General features: G+C 41.2%; 1 protein-coding gene across 1 annotated transcript in view; it reads right to left on the bottom strand.

Annotated features, from left to right (window-relative positions):
• Nucleotides 1-324: 324 nt before the first annotated feature.
• Nucleotides 325-19,933, bottom strand: part of nom1 (nucleolar protein with MIF4G domain 1) — a 60,676-nt gene continuing 41,067 nt past the window's right edge. Inside the window, exons 8-11 of the mRNA XM_078232371.1 lie at nt 16,536-16,668; nt 11,733-11,864; nt 3,729-3,838; nt 325-2,272 (exon numbers count right to left, since the gene is read on the bottom strand). Coding sequence (XP_078088497.1) covers nt 2,095-2,272; nt 3,729-3,838; nt 11,733-11,864; nt 16,536-16,668 — 553 coding nt within the window. The 3' untranslated portion in view covers nt 325-2,094. The remainder of the gene's footprint in view (nt 2,273-3,728; nt 3,839-11,732; nt 11,865-16,535; nt 16,669-19,933) is intronic.

The following is a 19,933-nucleotide window of genomic DNA, read 5'->3' as shown; positions in this document are numbered from 1 at the left end:
TTGTTGGCCTTCGTTGAGGGCATCCAGTTTCAGCCAAGGTTGTGTTTGTGGCAAAGTCCAGATTTGTACACAGAACCATAGCCTAGCATTTATTTATGTTATTGATTTCATAACATCTGGCAAGAATTATGTTGGGGCAAAAACTTAGCCCTAGCATAGTCCAGACATAATTTTTTGTTAATACAGATCAGCTATAAGGCACAACTGTCAAATTGGTACTTGGGAGAGGGATGGGAAGGAATTTTAAACCTGCTCTCCATGTTCACGAGAGCATTTTTATTCCAATGTCTGCACTGGATAGAAAACAAACTAATGGATACTTAACATGTTTAAGATGACCATTTATTTTCATAAACTTTTTGAGAAGCACTTTTGGACATTATCTGTTTCACAATAATTTGCATTTATATAGTACCTTAACTGTAGATAAATACCTCAAGGCAATTCAAAGATGCAATTAGATACAGAGGGGGCATCAAGCCAAAGGAGGAGATATGGTCAAAGTGGTGGATCTTAAGGATGGTCTTAAAGAAAAATGCATAAAGACAGAGAACTTTAGAGCTTGCAGTAGTGGCCAATGGTGGTATGAAGGGGAGTATGTACAAGGTGCCAGAGTCAGGATAGGCCACGAGTGGGGTTCTGGTTAGAAGTATCAGAGAACTAGGAACAAATGGAGGCCAGCAAGAAGTTTTTGCAGTTGTAGATCACAAACAGGGGTTGGATGAATAGAAACATGGAATGAAGGGAGAAGGCTGTGTGCGGTGCTTGGGAATAGTGAAACCAAAAGTTGACAAATTACATGGATGAGAGTTTTAGCAACAGATGGGCCAACGTAAAGTTTTACGTAGACAATATTACAGATCTTGAAATAGAGTTTTTGGGATGGAGGGATTATAAAATGGGAAGGTTAATTTGGAAATAAATAGGACGCAGAGATTGAAAACTTTCTGGTTCAATCTGAGTTAATGACTGGGAAAGGGGATAGAGTTTGTGGCAAGGGCAGGGCTGAAGATGATTTCACTTTCCTCAAAGTTTTTTTAAAACTATTCGTTCGTGGAATGCGCGTCATTGGCAAGGAGGTACAAACCACAACTCATCCAGGACTGGTGTAAGACAACCTGACAACATAAGGACAGTGAAGAGTTCATGAGAGGAGTGAAGAGATATAGCTCAGTATCATCAGCACATAAATGATGTTGGCAATATTTCTAGGCATTAAATATCTACGGGGAGGGGTAGAATTCATCTGTACTGTTTTATCCTATTCTCACCTGATGCCCTACATATACACTTTTCAAGTAAGTCACTGAATAACATACAGGAACGCAACAGATTTTCTTCAACCCAACAAATTCATTTTATGGCCCCAGCTTCCACGAATACCTTCCTTGATATTTTTATGTGAGTTATGATAGAACCACGTGGCACAGTAGTTTGCAATGTTGCATCACAGTGCTAGGGATCCAGCCTTAGGTGTGTTTGTGAGGAGTTTGCACGTTCTCCCCATGTCTGCATGGGTTTTCTCCAGATGCTCTGGTTTACTGCCAAAGATGCGCCGGTTAGGTGGATTGGTTTTAGGTTAGGTTAGGGGAATTAGCGGGGTAAGGGTGTGGGGTGGGCCTGGGTAAGATGCTCCATTGGAGAGTCAGTGCAGGCTCGATGGCTGAATGGCCTCCTTCTGCACTATTGGGATTCTATTGTATGAGTTCAAACACAAGCGTGGTGACTATAAAAGTTCATTTCACATAGAAGTTGGCTGTATTTTTTGTTTATAAGGATTCCCTTGAACAGAACATATATTACTGGCATTTTCTATATAGATAGAAATATAACTTGCTATAAATTGTAATCTGAACCATATCAGTATTGAAAGTGGCATAGTGAAAAGCCAGATGCATGTACACCACCCAGTGGTCATTTCTACAAGTGTAGAAGCTTGAAACATTTTCTTTTAAATGTAGCAGCAAAAAGAGTCTCTTGTTTCACAATGCAGATCTTACAAGTTAAAATACTGAGACAGGTGCTTGTTGGACATGAAGTTATGAACAGATTTTCCAATTCGTGTTGGTATGAAACCGATATTGTGCTTGAAGGTTAAAATTTCAGTACGGTATCTTTAGTTTGCAAAGCCTTTTCAACGATTTCCACATGTTCTTTAAGTAAATTGGCTTGTTCTGAAGTCCCCAGGCTGGAGGCATTCTTCAATAAGAAGTGCGTAATGAAGAGTTTCAATCCTTCCCGCAACATTGCCAGCTTTGAAATTCCAGAGATCCTGCAATGATAGAATATAAGGACCTTTAAAAAAAAACCTTGTTTCATTTCACATCAACAATTAGAGATTTAAAAATTTGTAACATTCAAAAAATTATCAACTGGATGTTGCAGATTTACTGCATGGTGAATTCTGTTAGAATCATAGAATAGAATCTCTACAGTGCAGAAGGAGGTCATTTGGCCCATCGAGCCTACACTGACAACAATTCCACCTAGGCCCTATCCCTGTAACCTCACGTATTTACCCTGCTAATCCTCCTGACACTATGGGGCAATATAGCATGGACAACCTAACCCTTTATCTTTGGAGTGTGGGAGGAAACTGGAGCACCCGGAGAAAACTCACGCAGACACAGGGAGAAAGTGCAAATGCCACACAGACAATGACCCGAGGCCGAAATTGAACCCGGGTTCCTGGGGCTGTGAGGCAGCAGTGCTAACCACTGTGCCACCCTTCTGGGACAGAAGTCTGAATTCAGAATGAATAGTGGGGATAGATATTCATTCCCTAAACGTCTTAACTGTAGAAGACTAGTGCATATTTGGAATATTATGTAATTTTCCTCAGCTCAAGTCACGAACAGTTAATTATCATTGAGTCTGAAATTTGTAGCTCTAAACTGAAGTTTTGAAAGTCGCTGTACATTAGACTAATATCTGGAAAGAATCTCTTATAAAATGGTCCGGATGTTGAAATCTGTTTGATCCTCAAAGTGTCTAATTGTTGCAGCAATTTCAGTCTGGAAAGTATTTCCACAACAGCTCTTTGCCACCATTTTCAATGATCTGGATTACATACATTGCTGATAGCAACCGTAGCAATGTTAAGCATTAACGAGTATTTTAAGGGGAGGTGGTGGCATCACATTACTGTAATTCAAAGTCCTAGTGCTCTGGGGGCACAGGTTTAAATTTAAAAATTAAATTAGTAAATCTGGAACCATTGTTGATTGTCGTAATCTGGCTCGCTAATGCCCCTTTAGGTTAGTAATGATGGCCATGGAAACCATTGTTGTTGTAAAAACATATCTGTCGCACTAACGCTCCTTTAGGGAAGTACCTGTGGCAAGACTGACAGCAACGTGACTCTTAACTGCCTGCTGAAATGGCTAAGAAAATCACTTAGTTGTATCCAACCCTATGAACTGGACAGACCACCATGCCCTGTCAAACCCTGCAAAGTCCTCCTGGGGGCTACTGCCAACATTGGGAGATGGAAGGAGCACAGGGAGATTAGATATGGTTGGTGGGTTGGGTTGGGGGGGGGGGGGGGGGGGCAAAGTAAACATGTGAGATCTGAAGCGGTTTACAGTTAATGACTCAATATCGAAAGCAAGGCACAGAAAGTTATATTTTAGTTATGTTGATCCGAGTCTCCATTTTAAAATCAAGTGACATTGTTTTAGTTATTATGAAAAACAAAATAATAGAAATAATAAATTACAAAATTTTACCTTTGAAATATTGCCACTAATTCTTCTGGTTCTGTGTCCATAAGTAGTTTATGGAGAATTTGGCGCAGGAACCTGACTTTAGGTTTATCCAGTTCACTGAACTCAATTACCTGCAATATTGAAACGGTAAATATGGTAAACAAATTGCTTTCAGTAGAAAAAAAAAAGGTCATTCAGCCCCTTAAGTCTGTTCTGCCACTTAATGGGATCGTGGCTTGTCTGTATTGCATCTATGTATCCTATAAAACCCTTAACCAACAAAAACTCTATCAACCTGGATTTCGAAAGTGCGTGTGTCCGTGTATAAAAATGCTTCCTGGAATAGCCACTGAACAGGCTAGCTCTAACTTTAAGTTGATGCCCCCGCCACCCCACCCCATCTGGCCACCCTAACCAAAGAAAATTGTCAGGGGCGAAGATCTCACACTGTATATTTTTATAAAAGATATGCATACACTGTAAAATTAAAATTGGACCTTGGCTGAACAAGGTTTTCAAATGGTTGATCATAAGGGATCAGTGCTTGGTCCTCTGCTATTTGTAATTTTTATAAATGACTTGGAGGAGGGGGCTGAAGGGTGGATCAGTAAATTTGCTGATGACACCAAGATTGGTGGAGTAGTGGATGAGGTGGAGGGCTGTTGTAGGCTGCAAAGAGACATAGATAGGATGCAGAGCTGGGCTGAAAAATGGCAAATGGAGTTTAACCCTGACAAATGCGAGGTGATTCATTTTGGTAGGGCAAATTTAAATGTGGATTACAGGGTCAAAGGTAGGGTTCTGAAGAATGTGGAGGAACAGAGAGATCTTGGGGTTCATATCCATAGATCTCTGAAGGTTGCCACTCAAGTGGATAGAGCCGTGAAGAAGGCCTATAGTGTGTTGGCGTTCATTAACAGGGGGTTTGAGTTTAAGAGCCGTGGGGTTATGCTGCAACTGTACAGGACCTTGGTGAGACTGCATTTGGAATATTGTGTGCAGTTCTGGTCACCTCACTACAAGAAGGATGTGGAGACACTGGAAAGAGTGCAAAGGAGATTTACCAGGATGCTGCCTGATTTGGAGGGTAGGTCTTATGAGGAAAGGTTGAGGGAACTTGGGCTTTTCTCTTTGGAGCAGAGGAGGTTGAGAGGAGACTTGATAGAGGTTTATAAGATGATGAGGGGGATAGATAGAGTGAACGTTCAAAGACTATTTCCTCGGGTGAATGGAGCGGTAACTAGGGGGCATAACTATAGGGTTCATGGTGGGAGATATAGGAAGGATGTCCGAGGTAGGTTTTTTACTCAGAGTGGTTGGGGTGTGGAATGGACTGCCTGCAGGGATAGTGGAGTCAGAAACTTTAGGAACATTTAAGAAGCTATTGGATAGGCACATGGAGTACTTCGGGATGATAGGGAGGAAATAGCTTGATCTGGGTTTCAGACAAAGCTCGGCACAACATCGTGGGCCGAAGGGCCTGTTCTGTGTTCTATCTGGCTGTGACCCCAGAACAAAGGAAGGCCCTTTGCAGTTCTGGGAAAACACATACCTCGTTAGCTCTCAGGAGCCACTAACAATCACCTACGGACTGCAACAGCCCAACTTGAAAGAGTTATACAAAGTCCATTTGCATTTGATAACCTAAAGTTACCAGCTGGAGACGAAGGGTTTGCTAAGACAACAGCCCTTCCAACCTTCCTCTCAACTCATAATGGCTGGAATGATAAGTATCCTTTGGGACCCAGCCAAATTCTAGATGATGTATACAAATCCTTTGTTGAAGACAAAGTTCAGAGATGGGTGGTCATATGACATAGGCTGCTAGCTTGTTGAACAAGTAATAATGTCATGCCAAGCTGAAGAGCTTAGTCAGCTCTTTAACATCTGACTCGCAGCCACATGCACAGCAAAAGGCTCAGCCTAGGTTGTACTCTGGAACCCACGTGAACCAATATTTATCTCCTCTGTGGTCTCTGTATTGTAAATCCTTCTTTGCTCTGTCCCTCTCCTCACTGTCCGAGTGTGGAGGCAACGTTGCGGCCCTCCTTTCATGCTTTGAATGTGTGCAATAAACCAACCCTTTTTAAGTTCATCTTATAGAACTTATAGGTTGTTGTAGAAAATTGGATCACACAAAAACCGAGGAGTTGGAAAATACATCACCGCGTATAAAGAGGGAAAAAAATCAAAACACCTTTCTGTCTATGGATGGTTGGTGAGAGGAGAAATTAGCGGTTTAAACTAACCTCCCTCCTGTCCGTAACAAATAAACATCTTAAACACCTCAAACAGATCAGCACCTATTCTTCTTATTCAAGGGGGCATAGTCTATGTAACCTGTTCTCACAAATTAACTACTTTAGGCCTGGTTTCATTCTGTACTGCACCCATCCATATATCCTACAAGAGATACAGTGCCAGAACTGAATACAGTACCCCAAATGGGATCTAATGAGAGCTTTAACATTTTCAAAGAACTTATATTAAGTTCCTCCACGTCTTATTTTTAGATTCATTTGTGTTTTGCCCTCTTCTGCTGTGAAAACCTATAATTGCTCATTTAACTAAACTACCAATTCCTATTATTTCATCTGTATTGTTGTTTCCTGGGAGCATAATTTATTATGCCTCCCCCGGTACCACAGCAGAAAGCCTCCCACAGCATAATTTATGACATAGGAAAGTAAGGAAGTAAGTTTAGTTATTAGTCACAAGTAGGCTTACATTAACACTGCAATGAAGTTACTGTGAAAATCCCCTAGTCACCACACACCGGCTCCTGTTCGGGTACACCGAGGGAGAATTTAGCATAGCCAATGCACCCAACCAACACGTCTTTCGGACAGTGGGATGAAACCCAGACAGGCACGGGGAAAACGTGCAGACTCCACACAGACAGTGACCCAAGTCGGGAATTGAACCTGGGTCCTTAGCGCTGTGAGGTAGCAGTGCTAACCACTGTGCCGCCCAATTGTCAGACAAAAACTTAGCAATGTTCATCCAGTTCAGCTTCTACTACATACTACTCTTGGTAGAGTATGACTAAAACTTCCGTTGTTCGCTTAATATCCCTTCAAAGTTTGATTTTTAATATTCCACTTTCTATCTCTTACAACTTTCTTTGTATCCCTTTGTGGTTTTCTCTGCTGGAATGCTACTTTTCCATGCAATTATGTAAGCTTTTTTGATTAGCCTAAAACTGTCCTATGTTGACAATGTTGGTTAATCGCACAAGTGGGGCCTCTGCTTTCATCAGATTTTCATCAAATTTTCATCTGCTTTTGTATCAGATCAAATACATTTTTGAATACTTCCCAATGATTGGCTTCAGATTTACCTTTTCAAAGTTCTACCCAGTTTATTGAAATTAATTCATTTCTCAGGCCTTCAAAGTTTACCTTATTTAAACTTTGTTTTATGACTCTTTCACCTCTCCCAAATCTAACTTAAAACTAATTCAATTTATCACTGTTTGCAAGATTCTTGCTTACCACCAGATTAACTTATTCTGGTTCATTAACCTTAAATCTAACATGGCCTTCCCCTTTGTTGATTCTAAAAGGTATTTTTCTTGATAACTGTCCCAAAACATTCTAGAAATTCATTGCATTGACTACATAGCTTTCTTAGCCTCATCTAGTAGATATCACAAAAACTAAACTTGCATTTATGTAGCACCTTTAAATGTAACAAAATGTCACAAGGTGCATCATAGAAGTGTTACCAAATGTAATTTAACATTGAGCCAAGTGAGCCAATATTATGATAGATGATTTCTTGGTCAAAGTGAAGGAGTATCTTCAAAGAGAGAGGCGGAGAGGTTTCGGGAAGGAATTCCAGAGCTTAGGGCCGAGGCAGCTGAAAACACTGCAGATTGTGATTAATATTGGGACATGTGAGAGACCAGAATTGGAGGAGTGCAAAGATCCTGTAGGGTTCTAGAGCTGGAGGAGGTTACAAGGATTGGGCGGGGCAGGATCATCACGTGTTTTGAAAACAAGGGTAAGAATTTTAAAAGGGAGGCATTTCCCAACTGGAAGCCAATATAGGTCAGCAGGAATGAGACTTGATACAGCAATGAATGAGTTGTGTAAGCTTTCTTCACTTACCAGCTTGAGAACATAAATTTTCTATTAAAACTGGGTTGTACAAGTGTAATGATGTCCACTTCCAGACTTCATTGGGAACACAAAAACTATGTATTAACAAGGAAAAAGCTGTACAGAGGCTGCTACATATCCCTACATATCATCAGACCATCTGCTGTCTAAGATAGGACTCCACCCTCTGGGGTCATTAACCACTGTTAGTCCCAATTGGTCCCTCAAGCCAGGTGACTTTCTTTTGCTGTGTTGTCCTTAAAGTGACAATCACCACAACAAGACACCGAGAATATTGGAGATTCATGCCAAAGTGCTAAATATAAAATTACTTCTCTGTCTGGATACATACTCTGATCACAGCATGTGCTCAACTGCATTTCTTCATAAATCAGCTTCAATTATACGGTGTTCTTATGTAGAAACGTGTCCCATCATAATTCTGATACTAACTTTTCATAAATTGAGAGAGTGTTTGGTAAAGCATTTGGGATCTTGAACTCTATGAGTAGAGGCACTGAATACAAAAGCAGGGAAGTTGCAGCTGTGAAAGGTATGGCCTGTACACTAGAATTCCATTCCTGAAACTCTCCCCTTCTCTTTTCCTTTAAGGTCCTTGTTAGAGGGATTTAGGATAACTTGACTATTAAGATAAAACTAATTTAGAGTGAATATAGAATGGAAAAAGTACAAAGTACCTTGAGTTACAAAGGTATTCTTTTGCACAGAAACACATATAACCATTGTTAGAGAATTTAAAACGTCTTTTTAAAATTCTGTATTAAAATGTACACCTTGGCCAACTACAGACTGCCTCAAAGCATAATGGGATAAAAGCTGAGTAAGATGAACCATATTCTTTAAGAGCAATTCAGCCATAGAGCACAGTTTTTATCAGTATGGTTTATAGAAAGTACAAGTTTTCCAGACACTAGAATGAATGGAATGATTCAATTTCTTCCGATAAGGAATTGCTAGCAGAGAGCGAGAAAGGAAATTTTTAAACTCTACGGACTTACATAATTGTGTTGCCAAGAGACAGCGGGCAGGAATTTCTGGACTTTACAGACCTATGTATTTTCATGTCGCCAGAGGGTAGAATGTTATTGGCCAAGGTAAATAAATCCTATTAACATGATTGGCTCATCTAGTTAGGATGACAGAGTACGCAGGCAAATAATTTCTGAGAAACGTATAATTGCAGTACATCTTAATAATGTAATTTAGAGTAATTTGAGCTGCCTCAAATTGTTCTCCTTTACATGTGGCCCAGGCCTGGGCAAAATAAAGTATGTCTTCAACCGGAATTTACTGTCTCCGTGAGTTCTTTGTATTTGCTGAGCTGTATTTAATAAAGAGAAATCTCCCGAATAAAAGCCAGCATAATACTTCGGTCTCTGAAAAACCCCGACAGTCCTCCTTAAAAGTAATCCTTTTGGCTACATTTTAATTTCCTAATATTTCTTTGTTTCAGTGGCCATTTTTGATTATTTTCCTTAAATGATAAGAGATGATGAGAAAGGTTATCGACATGAAAGCTTAACTCCGTTTCTCTCCAGCATTTTGATATATTGTATATAAATTGTATTGTTGCCCACCAGAACTGAGGATTTGAATCTGAAGCTCCTATCTGTAGAAAATGGGGTTAACAGCCCTGTTAGAGAACAAAATATATTGGAAGTTCTTGAAAATCCACTTCTCAAATTTTATTCACTTCATTGGGAAACAGAATTACAGAGATTGTAATTGCAATATTGTATGCCATTACACCTCAAATATATTAAATGATTAAAATACAAGCAAACCTGTGATGAAGGATTAAGTGTGGTTAAATAATGAATAATACTTTGCACAGTGCTTTATTTTCAAACAAATGAACAGTTCCTTGGTAAAAGCATTGACCATGGCTATGACCTTCTTTCCTTAATTTTCTCGCTGATGTATGATTTCACAGGGGCTAGTATCCTCCTGCTCACCCAAATGAGTGTTATTTATATGTGAACCTTGTTAGCAAGACTATGATTGCAGGGTTGCAAAGGCAGGTTATTTGATAATTGGAAGCACCATTTCAGGCCAACTTGAGTTCTCACCCAACATGAACTCTTGAGTACAAAGTTACTGGAGCGGAAGTTTTGGCCATTTCCCCCTGATAACCCAGGAAAGCAATTAAGGTGCTTTATTCTTATTTAGTCAAGATCAGCAAACAGAGCATAGGCCAAGGATCAACTTTAGTAGCTGCTCTGATGTGCAAGGCTTGACTACTTACTGATAAAATAATTAAGCCATCACGGAATCTCCATGACTGACTTCCATGGCGAGTAATAAGAGGCTGGCATTTTCCCTTTTTTGCAACACCAACCATAATTCTTTTGCTGTTATAAAATTTCACACGCTTCCAAAAGCTTTCCAACTGGGTGGTTCTAAGGCATAAATGAGACATTAGTCACTCAGATGCTAATGCCATCAGCTCAAGTTGTCTGGCATCCTGCTACATCTCTAGTGGTTTTATGGTTTACTTGTGAAAAGAAGGCTTCCTGATTATCCTCTCGTACGCATCAGATGATTTACTTTTTTTCCTCTCATGTTGTACTGATAAGGAAATTCCATTTACATTTTGCACTATGATAAGTTACCATCACTTGCTCTCTCACTTCTTTGTAAATGAGGTTCATACTTTTCCAGGAAGAAAAATATCTAAAATTTGCATTAAAAACGCTCTTTTACAGCAGATCACCAGACAACAAAACAACATATAAACGTTTTATGTGAGAAACTCTCCAGTACACCCTCTGAGGAAGACTTTCTGCTGGGAAACATGAGATTTCTTTCCTGCTTCCAATGTTATATACAGTTAGCAAGGACTAACTGAGTTGAAATAAAAGCAGAAAATGGTGCAAGAACTCAGTAGATTTGGCAGCATCTGTGGAGAGAGAAACAGTTAATGTATGCTGCCTAATTTAGGTGCAAACTGAACTTGCAAAAGGCATGGTGTTCCAGATCTAATAGGGTGGCATGGTGGCACAGTGGTTAGCACTGCTGCCTCACAGCTCCAGGGACTTGGGTTCAATTCCAACCTTTGGTGATAGTCTGTGTGGAGTTTGCACATTCTCCCCGTGTGTGGGGATTTCCTCTGGGTGCTCTGGTTTCCTCCCACAGTCCAAAAATGTGCAGATTAGGTGGAAATGTGTGGTCTTAAGGCGCGGGAGAGGGCCTTGGGCAAGATGCTCTGTCAGAGAGTCGGTGCAGACTCAATGGGCCGAATGGCCTCTTCTGTACTGTCGTGATTCTATGAATGGGTCAGATCTTAGGAGATTCGAGTAGCTGATTTAAGCCGAAACCCGGAATCTCCAGTTTGCCAGCAGAAATAGCTTGGTGGGAGCCCTGCTGATGGGCCCATGGCGTTGTCAGCGTGTAAGCTTGGACCATTTTCTCAATACTTCCACAGATTTTTAGCCTAATTTATTTAAAGTTGTCCTTAGCAGGCGCAAAGGTTGTTTAGGGGCACAGCCCTTTTAGACAATGCCAAAACACTCATCCCTCCTCCCCAGTTGTCCCCCAACCAACCAGCAGTGCTCACCTCCTCTCTGGCACTCTCAGCTCTGCTCACAACCCGAGCAACACCTCCTCTGCTCACATGCACACCCTCCCCCAGCATCACTCAAGCCCGACACCTTTAGCTCTCTTCTGAAAATATCCCGAATGATGTGAAATGGGGCATGGCATCACTGATGGATGAATGCTGTAACAGGAGGTTCCTAATGATCCAGTGCAAAGAAGGCAAGGCCAGTAAGGTCACAGTTTTGAACTTGGTCAGTAGCTTGTCTCCCCACTCCACTGCTGACTGGAATCTCTGAGTCAAGATCTTGTACAATAAGAGATTATGTTCGGAAGAGTAATAATTTTGTTTTCAGAATGCACTCACCTTAAAGATGGACAGAGATACCACTTTCCTGCTGAGAAGGTGAACAAGGAGACGAACCAAGTTTGTGGTTGCCACATTGGTCATGTTCTTCAATTCTCGGAAGCGATCCCACATGCTGAATTGGAATGTCATCTATTAGGGTTGAAGGATCAAAAAGAAATTTAAAAAAAATCTATGAATGTTTAGTGACTCTAAGCACCTTTATAGGTTGGCAAGATTGAAAATAAAGTTCTCAGATTTAATAGTTTTGGTCTGTAAGTCCAGTTGAGCAGGACAAACTCTCTCGCAGGTTATAGTATGCATTCTATATTCAATTTTCAATTACCAAATTTACATTAACAAAAATCAAAACTGAAAATCAATGACCAAGTGTACTAAATAACGCAGGAGCTGATTCATTACTATTCAAGCTTTTGTGTTTATTATATTTTGCCCCTCATTCCAACTCCTTTTACAGAAATTTTCACGTGATTAAAATGGCAGATAAAAATTTTCAAGCAGCGCACTGAAGGGGCAAAAATCCCCATATAAAGTCATGAGGGTTTACACACATCAGATTCTGCTGACATCTTTTGATGATGGAGTCAAAAACTAGTCCATGTTAACTCCAGGATCTTCTTACATGCTGCAAACATACAGATTAGGAGCAGGAGTAGGCCCTTGAGCCTGCTCCACTATTCAATAAGATCTTGGCTGATCTGATTGTAATTTCAACCCCGACCCCACATTCCTGCCTATCCCTTGTTAATCAAGAATGCAGAAACGCTTTGGTGGTTGTCAGAATTGAGTCAGGAGGGCACTTGTAAAAATTAGTTCTTCACTCAAAATGACTTTTTAGTTGATATCTTTAGACGCCAGACATTTGACAATTCTCAAACCTACATGCATTGAAAAGAAATGAAGCTATATTCTCCATAACTGTTACCTCCTAATAAAGCAATCTGAAATATACTATTACATTGTTAGGATTTCTAAACCATTTCAGTCAATCCACTTTAAAATCAATACCACATCACAAAAAAATGCATCAGCTTAAATTATTAGAGCAAATGTTAAATGACACCTGTAAAACACTGCAAAGTGCCAATATCTTGATTTGGTAAACAGAGGTAAAATGCAATTTAACTTGTAATAAATAACGTTGGCTTTATTTTAAAGGGAGTTTTTTTTTTGCTGCTATCTCTCAAATTGTGAACATGTCAGCATTTAACGCTCAAGGCCAGCTTTAAGCACAGACATTATGTTAACAGGGATAAAACAAATATTGCATGCAGTCATGTTTGTCTTCAGCGGAAGAAACTTGTCAGGTAAGTGCATTCTAATTCACTTGTAAACCTAAACAGCTGAATGAATTGAAGCAATCGCATTACTATTAAGGAACGCAGTTAGTACTTCTGGGCTAGAAGTAGCTAGTTATTTGCTCAACTATTGGGGTAGAGAAGTGCCCTTCTTAGAAGCATAGAAACCCTACACTGCAGAAGGAGGCCATTCGGCCCATCGAGTCTGCACTGACAACAATCCCACCTAGGCCCTATCCCCATAACCTCACATATTTACCCTGTTAATCCCTTTAACCTACACATGCTGGAGCACTAAGGGTCAATTTAACATGGCCAATCAACCTAACCCGCACATCTTTGGACTGTAGGAGGAAACCGGAGCGCCCGGAGGGTGCTTGTTCTTAACTTCTAGTATTCACACTTATCCCTTTAATGTTTAGCCTAATTCCAATTTTTAAAAAATACAGCACCTCTTTGAAGGTGTCAGTTGACACAGCACTCTTTAGTTTCACATTGTTCACAGATCTAGGCTCACTGTGCAGGTTATGTAGTCAGTTTTCATTCATATTATCAATGTCTGCCTGCACATTAAATACATCAGGCCTTGCCCCTTCCCAAATCTACTTTACTCAAATGAAACCGAGTTTGGCTCTGAGGCGTTCCTCATAACTCAGAGCCCCAAGTCTCAATCATTCTTGTTGCTGTTCTTTGAACCTGCTAATATATCAATGCACTTTAAAAATGGTGGGGTGTCGAAATTGTGCACAATTGTTCAAATTTGTCTCTCAACTAATCTATTCAAGATTAAATTATTTTAATTAGTTTTATTTTACAGCCAAGTAGCTTTGAGAAACTCTCTAATAAATTATTAGCTTTGTGCAATCAACTATATATTGACAAAGTTTTCAGTCATTAATCAACAGTCACACCTATATCTGTTTTCACTTTTGTTAATGGACATCCTTCAAGTTAACAAATTGCTTCCTGTTCCAAATTGATTACCTTACATAGGACTAACTATATGAAAAACCACAAGCCAATTCCTTCGACATCCATCAAAATAATGAAAAAAAGACTTGCATTTATATAGCATTTTCATAATCTCAAGACATTCCAAAGCATTTTAGAATCAAGCAAAGAAGGGAGGGGTTCTGATCCAAATAATTAAACTACTAGAAAATAATTGTATAGTCGAAGAAGGCGGCACTGAAATCAGTTTCCTGGGTTACTGTGACAGAAATGGTGCTTGACAGTAATTTGAAAAAGAATCAGTTGTAAAATCCTTCTTACTGTCAAAGCATTCAAAAGTATTTTTGATCTAGTGGCCCTGCTAACATCACAGCATTAACAGCGACTGTCTAAAGCTTGAATTTACTCATTTTTGAATGAGTACAAATTTCAAGATTTGAGGAAATATATGGACTGACCCTCATCTGTGTGACTTTCTGGAGACTCACTTTCTGGATGAGCAGGTCAAGACCATCAAGCAACTTGGTGACCACATCACCAACTTGAAGCGCCTGGGAGCCCCTAAGAATGGGATGGGAGAGAAACAACATACAAACTGCGTACTATTACTTTTGTGTACGTGGTGATTGTCCCTTTAAGGGCAACACAGCAGAGTCAGGGTCACTTGGCCTGTGTGACCAAGCGGGACCCGGTGTGGAATCACTCCATGGTGAGAGAGGCTCCTAGGTAGAGACATTTTGGGAGCTAGCTACAGCCATGAGGCTGCTGTACAATTCTTATGAATAAATACCTATTGTGTTCATTAATGAAGTCTGTGAAAGTGCATCTTTACAGTGTAACATCCAGGTTGGCTGTGAAATCAACTATGGTGGAAATGACTACAAATAGCCATAGTCATAAATGCAGAATTTCTGCTTGAATAGGTTCTGACGAAGGGTTATTTAGACTCGAAACGTTGGCTCTCTTCTCTCCCCACAGATGCTGTCAGACCTGCTGAGATTTTCCAGCATTTTCTGTTTTTTGCTTTTATAGAAGTTACAAAACTGATTATATAGTAATAAAACATGTTACCGCAGATCACAGCATATACATTGACCTTTGAAGCTTTGAAATATGCTTCCAAAATGAGGGTTGACTTATATGCTGAGTACAAAATGTGAATTGCTGGTGTGGGTGCAGGGGGACTTATCTCTGTTTGTCTGTTGCCAGGCACAGTCTGCTCTGCGTGAGCGCAGGGCGCCACACGTATTAGCTGAAAAATGGGGGCGGGGTGGACAGTAACTCACACACCAAGTATAGGCTTAAGAAACCAAAAGAGAAAATGCTGGAAAATCTCAGCAGGTCTGGCAACATCTGAGAGAGAGAAAAGAGCTGACATTTCGAGTCCAGATGACCCTTTGTCAAAGTATCAACACCAAAGCGCTTTTCTCTCCTTATAGATGCTGCCAGACCTGCTGAGATTTTCCAGCATTTTCTCTTTTGAACAAAGAACAAAGAAAATTACAGCACAGGAACAGGCCCTTCGGCCCGCCAAGCCTGCACCGACCGTGCTGCCTGACTGAACTAAAGCCCCCTACCTTTCCGGGGACCATATCCCTCCATTCCCATCCTATTCATGTATTTGTCAAGATGCCCCTTAAAAGTCACTACCGTATCTGCTTCCACGATCTCCCCCGGCAGCGAGTTCCAGTCACCCACCAGCCTCTGCGTAAAAAACCTATCTCGTACATCTCCTTTAAACCTTGCCCCTCGCACTTTAAACCTATGTCTCCTAGTAATTGACTCTTCCACCCTGGAACTCTTCCACCCTTGGTTTCAGATTCCAGCATCCGCAGTAATTTGCTTTTATTCATAGGCTTAAGAATGCATTTTGGTGCCACAAAATGGGATTGTCTTACATGCAGGTCACCTTCTACGCTATGATCGATTATGTTAAGTCTAAAACACCATAATAGCCAAGGGACACTTGCAGCTTTCTTGCTATTTCAAATATGGGTTTGTTGCCATTGTTTCAGTTGCAAAATATAAATGTAAAATAAATGCTTCCCCAAGGGAGTTTAGTGTAGGATGACTCTGGATGCCAGTTATCAGCGTGCAATATGCTACTGGTCTCTCTCTCTCTCTCAAAAGATCACAGATTCACAAAAGGAGGCAGACATTTGGTTCAGTGTGTCTGCACTGGCTCTCCAAACAAGCATCATGATTCATAGCTATTCATTCCCCTGCTTTTTCCCTGTACCCCTTCATGTGCCTTTGGTAATCTCACCCAAACTTGCCAATTTTCTTGGGTAAGCAATGGAAGTGATCAATGGGCCTGATCATGACAAAAGTCTTGGATTGCTGGTCCATGCAATTTCTGGGCCTTTGCATTTAGAATTAAGAACATAAACAACTTTACCAACACAGAAGTGCAAACTCTACAATGCTTAAATAAAAGATGAGAAAAAGAAATACTCTCTTTTTAATTTCACAAACACTGCTGATAAAAAAGATTAAATATAATTAAAATTTTTGAAGTTTTAAAATGGTTAAATCATTGTAAAACTAGCAGTACCTGAAATCTTCTGTCATACACACAGAACTTTTCCACGAGGAAAGCATAGAAAGGATTAAATACTTTTTCTTGTAGGCAGCAGTGAACAAGAACATGAATAATTTCCCTCTCCTGTTGATCTTTCAGCCCAAGCCTGCAAAAACAAAGATTGAATGTAAAATCCAGAGAACTATCAAACTACTTTTTAATTCATTAACGGGATGTGGGAGCCGCTGGCGAGACCAGCATTTATTGCCCATCCTAGTTGCCCTGGTGGTGAGCTGCCTTCTTGAACCACTGCAGTTCTTGAGGTGCAGGTACACCCACAGTGCTGTTAGGGAGTGAACAGACCCAGCGATAGTGAATGAACGGCCATACGTTTCCAAGTCAGGATGGTGAGCGACTTGGAAGGGAACCTCCAGGAAGTGGTGTTCCCAGGTATCTGCTGCCCTTGTCCTTCTATATGGTAGTAGTTGTGGGTTTGGAAGGTGTTAGGAACACTGGTGAGTTCTTGGAGTGCATCTGGTAGATGGTACATACGGCTGCCACTGTTCATTGTTGGTGGTGGGATTGAATATTTGTAGATGGGATAACAATCAAGTGGGTTAGAACATAGAACATAGAAAAGCTACAGCACAAACAGGCCCTTCGGCCCACAAGTTGCACCGAACATGTCCCTACCTACTAGGCTTACCTATAACCCTCTATCTTACGAACTTCCATGAACTTATCCAAAAGTCTCTTAAAAAACCCTATCGAATCCGCCTCCACCACCACTACCGGCAGCCGATTCCACGCACCCACCACCCTCTGAGTGAAAAACTTACCCCTAACATCTCCTCTGTACCTACTCCCCAGCACCCTAAACCTGTGACCTCTTGTGGCAACCATTTCAGCCCTGGGTAAAAGCCTCTGAGAATCCACTCTATCAATACCTCTCAACATCTTATACACCTCTATCAGGTCACCTCTCATCCTTCGCCTCTGCAAGGAGAAAAGACCTAGCTCTCTCAACCTATCCTCATAAGGCATGCCACCTAATCCAGGCAACATCCTTGTAAATCTCCTCTGCACCCTTTCTATGGCTTCCACATCCTTTCTGTAATGAGGCGACCAGAACTGGGCACAGTACTCCAGGTCCTATACAGCTGCAGCATTATCTCCTGATTTCTAAACTCAATTCCTCTATTGATGAAGGCCAGTATTCCATATGCCTTCTTAACCACAGCCTCTACCTGCGACGCTGCTTTGAGCGTCCTATGAACCCGGACCCCAAGATCCTTCTGATCTTCCACACTGCCAAGCGTCTTACCCTTAATATTATATTCTTTCATCCTATTTGACCTGCCAAAATGAACCACCACACACTTATCTGGGTTGAAGTCCATCTGCCACTTCTCCGCCCAGTCTTGCATCTTATCTATGTCTCGTTGCAACTGCTGACATCCCTCTACACTATCCACAACACCACCAACCTTTGTGTCATCAGCAAACTTGCCAACCCATCCTTCCACTTCCTCATCCAGGTCATTTATAAAAATCACAAAGAGCAAGGGTCCCAGAACAGATCCCTGGGGCACTCCACTGGTGACCGACCTCCATGCTGAAAAAGACCCATCTACAACCACTCTTTGCCTTCTGTGGGCAAGCCAGTTCTGAATCCACAAAGCAATGTCCCCTTGTATCCCATGCCCCTTCACTTTCTCAATAAGCCTTGCATGGGGCACCTTATCAAACGCCTTGCTGAAATCCATATAAACTACATCTACCGCTCTTCCCTCGTCTATGTGTCTAGTTACATCTTCAAAAAATTCAATTAGGCTCGTAAGGCATGATCTGCCTTGGACAAAGCCGTGCTGGCTATTTCTGATCATACTATCATACGTGATCTCATTGAATGGCGGGGCAGGCTCGAGGGGCTAGCTGGCCTACTCCTGTTCCTATTTCTTATGTTCTTATTACTCTCCAGATGTTCATAAATCCTGCCTCTCAGGATCTTCTCCATCAACTTACCAACCACTGAGGTTAGACTCACTGGTCTATAATTTCCTGGGCTATCTCTTCTCCCTTTCTTGAATAACAGAACCACATCCGCAATCCTCCAGAACTTCTCCCGTCTCCACTGATGACGCAAAGATCATCGCCAGAGGCTCAGCAATCTCTTTCCTCGCCTCCCACAGTAACCTGGCGTACATCCATCTGGTCCCGGCGATTTATCTAACTTGATGCTTTTCAAAAGCTCCAACACATCCTCTTTCCTAATGTCCACATGCTCAATCTTCTCAGTCCACTGCAAGTCTACACTGCAACTACCAAGATCTTTTCCACTGTGAATACTGAAGTAAAGTATTCATTGAATACCTCTGCTATTTCTACCGGTTCTATACAGACTTTCCCACCGTCACATTTGATAGGTCCTATTCGTTCACATCTTATCTTCTTGCTCTTAACACACTTGTAGAATGCCTTGGGGTTTTTCCTTACCCTGTCTGCCAAGGCCTTCTCATTACCTCTTTTTGCTCTTCTAATTTCCCTCTTAAGTTCCTTCCTACTAGTTGTATACTCTTCTAGATTTCTAGCATTACCTAGCTCCCTGATCCTTTTGTAGGCTTTTCTTTTCTTCTTGACTAAATTCGTTACAGCTTTCGTGCACCATGGTTCCTGTAACCTACCATAACTCCCCTGTCTCATTGGAATGTTGCTGTGCAGAGCTCCAGACAAATTTTCCTTGAAAATTTGCCACATTTCTTCTGTACATTTCCCTGAGAAAACCTCCTTCCAATTTATGCCTCTAATTTCCTGCCTAATAGCCTCATAATTGCCCTTACTCCAAATAAACACTTTCCGAGCTTGACTGATCCTATCTCTCTCCAATGCTAATGTAAAGGAGACAGAGTTATGATCACTATCCCCAAAATGCTCTCCCACTGAGAGATCTGACACCTGCCCAGGTTCATTCCCTAATACCAAATCAAGTACAGCCTCGCCTCTTGTAGGCTTATCCACATACTGTGTCAGGAAGCCCTCCTGAACACACCTAACAAACTCCTCCCCACCTAAACTCCTTACCCTAGGGATATTCCAATTGATATTTGGGAAATTAAAATCTCCCATCACGACCACTCTGTTATTATCACATCTCTCCAGGATCTGCTTCCCAATCTGCTCCTCCACAGCCCTGCGACTATTGGGCGGCCTATAGAAAATACCTAGTAAAGTTATTGACCCCTTCCTGTTGCGAACCTCCACCCACAGAGATTCCGCAGACAATCCCTCTGTGGCATCCATCTTTTCTACAGCCGTGACACTATCCCTGATCAACAGTGCCACTCCCCCACCTCTTTTGCCTCCTTCCCTGTCCCTCCTGAAACATCTGAAACCCGGCACTTGAAGTATCCAGTCCTGTCCAAGATAACTAA

The sequence above is a fragment of the Mustelus asterias genome, chromosome 2 (assembly GCF_964213995.1).
Source record: "Mustelus asterias chromosome 2, sMusAst1.hap1.1, whole genome shotgun sequence".
NCBI lineage: Eukaryota > Metazoa > Chordata > Chondrichthyes > Carcharhiniformes > Triakidae > Mustelus > Mustelus asterias.
The sequence above is the reverse complement of the archived record's forward strand: the minus strand, read 5'-3'. Positions and strand labels throughout refer to the sequence as shown.